This window comes from Alnus glutinosa, chromosome 9 (genome assembly GCF_958979055.1).
Source record: "Alnus glutinosa chromosome 9, dhAlnGlut1.1, whole genome shotgun sequence".
Classification (NCBI taxonomy): Eukaryota; Viridiplantae; Streptophyta; class Magnoliopsida; order Fagales; family Betulaceae; genus Alnus; species Alnus glutinosa.
Genome location: NC_084894.1, coordinates 24,022,930 through 24,030,117, shown reverse-complemented (window position 1 = coordinate 24,030,117; position 7,188 = coordinate 24,022,930). Strand labels below are relative to the sequence as shown.

The window sequence follows — 7,188 nt, the reverse complement described above, 5'->3', positions numbered from 1 at the left end:
GGTAACGGCGCCAAAAACTTGTTAGACCACAAAGGGTGCAAACCCAAGTGTAGGTTTTCGCAAGTAATAAATTTTCGGTAAGTACGAGGTCGATCCATAGGGAATCGTAGATACTAAGTAAAATTCCTATTATTGTGCAAAAAAGTAAATTGAATGGATTTTTCCACTAAAAAGTGGAGCAATGGATAGATAATAAAGTAAAATAAAATTAACTAAGCTAAATTAATAAAAAGAAAAAATTAAAAGAAAACACTAAGGCTTCAGGGATCCACTTAGCAATTTATTACATATTCTTGAGACACAATATAAAATAGATCAAACATGGGTTGATTGAGAATTTGATTTCATAAATATGACATAATAAATTAAGCATTCAATATATTTTCGAATCATATCAAATCAAACAAAGTAATCATTTGATATAAACAAAAATCATAATGAATCAAAATAAACTTGTTTCATTAAATTACTATCAAATAAAAATCATCCCCAAATTTAATCATTAATCTATGAAGAAAAAATAACATAATCTCAAGAATACATAATAAAAATACTAGGCTTCACCCTAACCTTAGCTAGAGATTTAACCACTTATGTTTATAAAAAAATAACAAAACCGGTTGAGAACCTCCATAACTGCCTCCTTCTCTGTTTCTCCTCTGGCTCCTCTCGCTTCTCTTCAGCTTCTCCCCTTTTAACACAAGCAAAGCATGATATATATAGACTAATTTGCTATGTCTTTCGATGCCACACACATGCTTTCTTGATTCTTTCCTTGTTTAAGAATTATTGCAAGTTTGGCTCTTCATGAAAAAAAAATCACGTATCTCGACAATTAATGCAGCGCATGACTTTTTCATGTCTCCATACATGTGTTGGTGAGTAATGCATGGAAAGAGCTAATTAGGTGCTGATCCTTTCATGGTAGGAAATATGTGTGAGTTAGGTCCCTATAAATCTGTCAGATAATGAAAGAAAATCAATTGCCTTGTTATGGAAAGATATGCTTTTCTTGTTTTCCATATTTTGTTTTCTTCTACATGGACCCCACGAATTTATTCTTTATTTCTTTTGTCCTCCACGCGTCTTTCTCCTTTTAGTCTTCTACAAAATAACAATTCATTGCATTAATACCAATTTAAGCCCACTGATGAGTACCAAATATTGTGTATTTGGACCCCTTAATTTACATTAGTTAAACCTTTAGCTTTGTTATTTTCTAATGCTTTGGTTAGTTTTAGTGTTTTTATATTTTGTAGGACAATAAGAGAGAAATGATACAATTCAAGCAAAATACAAGGAAATTCGGATGCAGCAGACCACTACATTTAGACTGATCATAACAGGACCAAAAGATATCCGTTTTGGGAGTTTCTTAGGTCTAAATTGAAGTTCAAGATGTCAGCTTTCCAACGCAACAAGTTTCAACCAATTTAGAGATGCGTGAAAAAAGATATGGCTGTTTGAATTTCAGTCGTCGGACCATCCCGAAAATCCGGAACCATCTCTCTTATTATTTTTCTTTTGCTTCATCCCTTGTCTCCCCAAAGCTAGAGCCAATACACGTTTTTCTCCACATTCTCAGCCACTTAATCATTTTTTTTTCCACTCAACATCATTCCATAAAACACTCATCACTCATCTCTCCACTCAACATAAAATACCATCATTCCATAAAACACTCATCACTCATCTCTTCACTCATACATAAAATAACATCCACTCACCCATTCCACACAAACCACTTGGCTATAAAAGGAGACCAAGGCTGAAAATCAAATGGGGGAGAAGAGGCATGAGCCTCTTTGTACATAACTTCTTGCTTCTCTTCTTCTTGTAGCTTATTTCTTTCCTTTTGCAACTCTTTGATTTTTATGCTTTTAATTTAATGTTTTAAGTTGTAGTTATTTTATCATGTGTAGCTAATATTTTCGTTTGGGGTTGAGGATGAAACCTCACCATTGAAGAGAAACCGAGTTTCTTGCTTGTTCATGCTATTTGAGTTTATGGGTTTAATTTCTCATTGTTCTACTTCGATTTTTATGAGATGATGTTTTGATATCTCTTGTGGTTTCCGGATACAAGTGATGATGTGGAATAAGTCTCATTAAAATTGATTGCTTGGTGTTTGATCTATCAAAACATTGGATATTCATTGTGCGTCGTTCGACTAATACATTGTTTTATCGGTTTGAATGATGATATCCATTGTGATTGAATGATACATTGGATGTTTTGATTTCAATTGGTCCTCTTTGTGATTTGTGCTATGAACGGAATCATTGAATGTTTCAAATGATTTTTGAAGCAATGTAGAGCATACCTAAGATTTGTATGTGACAACCTCAAAATATGTGTGATGAGCATGAGATTAGGTTATTGTGATTTGGTGAGTGTGGATTCCGAAACCCTAGACCCCTTTATTTTCATTATTCTTGTTTATGTTTTCTTTTATCAAAAAAAAAACCCCTAAATTTGGAACTAGGTTAAAGTAGGATTAGTTTGAATAGAGATTAATTTTCGCAACACAATTCCCTGTGGGATCGACCTCGCACTTGCATAACACTATATTGCAAAATGATTCGTGCACTTGCGAGTACTATTTTAAAACACATCACCCACTTTAATAATTAAACAATATTCCCCAATTAAATATAAAATGCAAGAATTATGATAAAACATAGTATGATAATGCTTATTTTAATAGAGAAAATATGCACTTTTAAGCTATTATCAGTCACAGTGTCTACCGTCTACTGAAAAATGATTTACGCTTTTAAAAAGTGTAAATCATTTTTCGAAATTTATTAAGCATTTTTGGTCAAACGGAAATCATTTCCTGGTTGACCATTATTTTCGCCTCTACCAAACACCGGAAAATACCAAAATCATTTTCCAGAAATCATTTTACGCCGAAACAAACGGAGCATTAGTCTTTGAATCAAAACCACAACTTTCTTATATTTAGTCTTGTAATATTGGAAGACCAATGATTCAAAACGTATGGCCAAGAGCTAAGTAAACCTCACAATGAAGTCGAAAAAGAGAATTAGAAATTTGAAAGAATCTCAAACATAGAAGATAAAATAGTAAGGTCTGTCTTCTCTCTTACTTCATCTTCTTCTTCTCGGTCAAAAAGTCGTGTTAGTGGAACTTTCCTCACCTCATCCTCCACCATTATATTTTCATCTATATATTTAATAACACGCAAAACAAATTAATAAAATCCTGAATCCACCATTAATATCACCACCTCTTCCATTCCAATGAGACTTCCAGTCTTTTCGTGGCTTTTCTCGATGCCCATTTACCCACTTTTCCTTAGCATTAGTGTCTTTGGGGCGTCTGGCCAATGTATTCATAACCAACAGTGCTTGTTGCTGTAATTGAAGAACAACCTTACATTCGATCCTGCTATGTCCAAAAAACTTGTTAAGTGGAATCAAAGTTTTGATTGATGTTCTTGAGAAGGCATAACCTGCAATGACGGACGTGTTATTGGTCTCGACCTGGCTAGCAAATCCATCTCGGGTGGACTTGACCATTTAAGCAGCCTTTTTAGTCTTCAGCATCTCCAGAGCTTGAGTTTGGCTTATAACAACTTCAACAATTCTGACATTCCATCAAAGTTTCACAGGCAGACAAATATGAGGTATTTGAATCAATCAAATGTTGGTTTTACAGGGCAGATTCCTATTGCCATTTCGCATTTGACAAGCTTGGTTACTCTTGATTTATCTATCAATTTTGACTTCTTCGAAACTGGTCCTTCCCTAACATTTGAGAGTCCAAATTTAAATATGCTCCTTCAGAACCTTTCAGAGCTTATCGAACTTTATCTTGATGGTGTAGTTATATCAGCGCAAGGTAAGGAGTGGTGTCACGTCTTATCAACTTCGATGCCAAATTTGAGAGTGTTTAGCTTGTCAAACTACAATCTTTCAGGCCCTATTGATTCCTTGTTACAGAATCTTAAGTCCTTCTCAGTTATTTGGTTGAATGGTAACAACTTTTCTTCTCCAGTTCCAATTTCTTTTTGCAGATTTCAAGAATCTGACATCTCTGGAAGTCTCCTCTTCTGGGTTGAATGGAAAGTTTCCAAAAAAGATTTTCCAGGTTCCAACACTACTAACGATTGACTTATCAAACAATGAACTGCAGGTTCTTTGCCAGAATTTTCTCCAAATGTATCTCTTCGAACCATAGTTCTCAACTATACAGGATTTTCAGGGTCATTGCCACATTCTATTGGCAATCTTAAAATGTTGTCAACAATAGATCTTTCGAATTGCAATTTTAGAGGATCAATTCCAAACTCAATGGTGAGCCTCATACAATTGGTCTATTTGGACATGTCATTGAACATGTTTTGTGGATCAATTCCAGTATTTAGCATGGCCAAGAATCTAACCAACGTAGACCTTTCTTCCAATAATCTTACTGGTCAGATTACTTCAACTCAGTGGGAAGAACTTCTGCATCTAGATATTCTTGATTTAAGTTACAATTCACTGAACGGGAATATTCCAGTTTTATGTTTCCCCTCCCATCATTGTAGACATTACGACTTTCCAATAACCAATTTTCTGGGCAACTCAAGGAATTTTCCACCATTTCTTCTAACAAACTAGAAGAGCTTGATTTGAGCAATAACGAGTTGGAAGGGCCAATACCCATATCTATATTTGAACTTCGAGGTCTTGTAATCCTCCTTCTTTCTTCAAACAACTTTGATGGCTCCAATTTGTTGGTTGAATATAGTGGTTTTAACCTTTCGTCTTCCCACGTTCCCCAAATTGCTTGGTTAGGCTTGGCTTCTAGCAAGTTGAAAAAACTTCCCGATTTCTGTAGAAACCAATCCATGTTATACTATTTAGACCTTTCAAGGAACCAGATAAATGGAGAGATGCCTAATTGGATCTATCTCCAATCTCTCTTTTATTGCGAGATCTCTAGACTTTTGATCCAACCAGTTCCAAGGCCAACTCCCAGTTGTCCCACTTGTCAGCTACTTGGATTTCTCCATGAATGATTTTCTTTCTGCCTTACCAGCTAGCATCGGTCAGTCCCTTGAATCCGCACAATTCTTTTTCTATTTCAAGTAATAAATTATATGGGAGTATCCTTGGATCAATATGCAATTATACAAATCTTCGAAATCTCAATCTGCCTGATAATTACTTCAATGGCACAATTCTCCAATGCTTGATTGAGATGAGTGGGGCTCTTCTTCAAGTGTTGAGTCTAAGGAGAAACAATCTCAACGGTATAATTCCTGATACTTTTCCAGAGTCTTGTTATTTACAAACTTCAGCTATCAATAAAAACCATCTAGAGGGAAAGTTGCCGAAATCTCTGAAGAATTGCCATTTATTGGAGGTCTTGGACATTGGGAACAACCACATGCATCGAGGACACCTTCCCATTTTACTTGAATGGATTAGCCATATTGAAGGTTCTTATTTTGTGATCTAATAAATTTTATGGGCCCATTGGTCATCCAGAGCTTGCCCCTTGGCCGATGCTTCAAATCATAGATGTAGCTTCAAACAATTTTACCGGTAACCTTCCAATAGTACTCCTTTCTACTTGGATGGTAGTGATGGATCGCACACATGAGGCCAAATCTGAACTCGATCATGTCCAAGTTCAATTGGTACTTTTTACTATCAAGATACAGTAACAGTTTCTAGCAAGGGTTCAGAGGTGGAGCTGGTGAGGATCCTAACTATCTTCATCACCATTGATTTTTCTAGCAACAACTTTGATGGTCCTATACTTGAAGAAATTGGAGAATTGACATTGTTATATATTCTCAACTTGTCACATAATGCTTTCACGGGCCAAATCCCAGCATCTTTAGGGAAATTGAGTAATCTTGAGTCACTAGACTTGTCAAGTAAGAAGCTTACTGGAGAAATTCCTAAGCAACTCGCCAATGGTCTTATTTTCCTTTCGGTCCTCAACCTTTCGTTCAACCAATTGGTGGGACATATTCCATTTATCAAGCAATTCTCTACATTTTTGGAAAATTCCTTCAAAGGAAACGAAAGATTATGTGGTTTGCCTTTGAAATCACAGTGCTCACATGAGGAGCCACGATTCTCACCTCCAACGTATGAAGAATCTCATAGGAGTATGATCGAGTGGAATTACATAAATGCTGAAATGGGATTTGTTGTTTGGTTTGGAATTGTAATGGGGCCCCTTATGTTTTGGAAAAGGTGGAGGTTATGGTATTACAAACATGTTGATGACATTCTTTTCAAGATCTTCCCTAAAGTGTATCTTGGAAATGAATATTGTTAAAGACCATCACTCAACAATCAACAGCCGAAGCACTAGTTGTAGTTATGATCAGAGGCGACACCTCCAGATTTGTCATGAAAATCTCTTGCTTTTTTACTTTCAATATAAATCAAAATGAAAATTTATCCACATAATTGGATGCCAGCGTTTTCTTAAGGCATGATTCTAATAGCAAATGTAAGTTCACCTAGCAACCCAAATGAAGAATGCCCACATTTCCAAGCATCTTATTTGCAGAAATACATGTGGGCTTCCATAGGAATCGATGTTGCCTTGAATCAAATGGCCTCTTATAACCATTTCTTCACAATTCATTTTGTATCTTTAATTAGAAATTAGTTGCAGTGACTCTGATGCAGCTAGGGGGAATGTTCTTGAATTTGAGCAGTTGAAAGTGACTTTTGACATGAAAGTACTAACTAACTCTAAACTTAATTACTTTCACTTGCAGAGATACGTTGCTCCAAGTTTACTTCGGAGGGAGTTTGCTGAAGTCTGTAAGGTTTCTTTGATGGGGCTAAATAATTTACAGTAATTTTGTGATGCTGTTAATCAAGATAATTATGAGTGTACCTCTTTGAATTCTAATTATATTTCATGTTTAATGCTTTATTTTAGTGTTGCTTGTGCTTGAAAAGCATGTCAGACTGACATGGCGACGTAACACTTGTTAATAAAAAAAAAACAGAGGTGAAAATAAAATTTTGAAGTTTGTTGATTGTTAAAATATTGATTAAATGATTAAATTTATCTATTTCTATTAGCTTATGCTTTTAAGACATGTGGCGATTTAACATGGTATCAGTTCGAACTCTGTCTCTTTCATTTTCCTTCAATTTTTCAATTAAATATTCAATGAGTTGGCCTTTTGGGTCCCAT

General features: G+C 35.3%; 1 protein-coding gene across 1 annotated transcript; it reads left to right on the top strand.

Moving 5' to 3' along the window:
- The first annotated feature begins 3,647 nt into the window (after positions 1-3,647).
- On the top strand, positions 3,648-6,309 carry LOC133876879 (receptor-like protein 9DC3). The gene is made up of 5 exons (XM_062315117.1): positions 3,648-4,116; positions 4,162-4,322; positions 4,559-4,702; positions 5,053-5,455; positions 5,681-6,309. Exons 1-5 carry the CDS (start codon positions 3,648-3,650, stop codon positions 6,307-6,309), a joined length of 1,806 nt encoding a protein of 601 aa, XP_062171101.1.
- Positions 6,310-7,188: the final 879 nt, after the last annotated feature.

Excerpts from the sequence above, each read along its gene's own strand:
- LOC133876879 (XM_062315117.1), top strand. The coding sequence starts at position 3,648 with ATGAGGTATTTGAATCAATCAAATGTTGGTTTTACAGGGCAGATTCCT. Across the intron at positions 4,703-5,052 it reads TATTTGAACTTCGAGGTCTT|CTAGCATCGGTCAGTCCCTT; the intron begins GTAATCCTCCTT and ends CTGCCTTACCAG. Across the intron at positions 5,456-5,680 it reads ATGGATTAGCCATATTGAAG|TAACAGTTTCTAGCAAGGGT; the intron begins GTTCTTATTTTG and ends ATCAAGATACAG.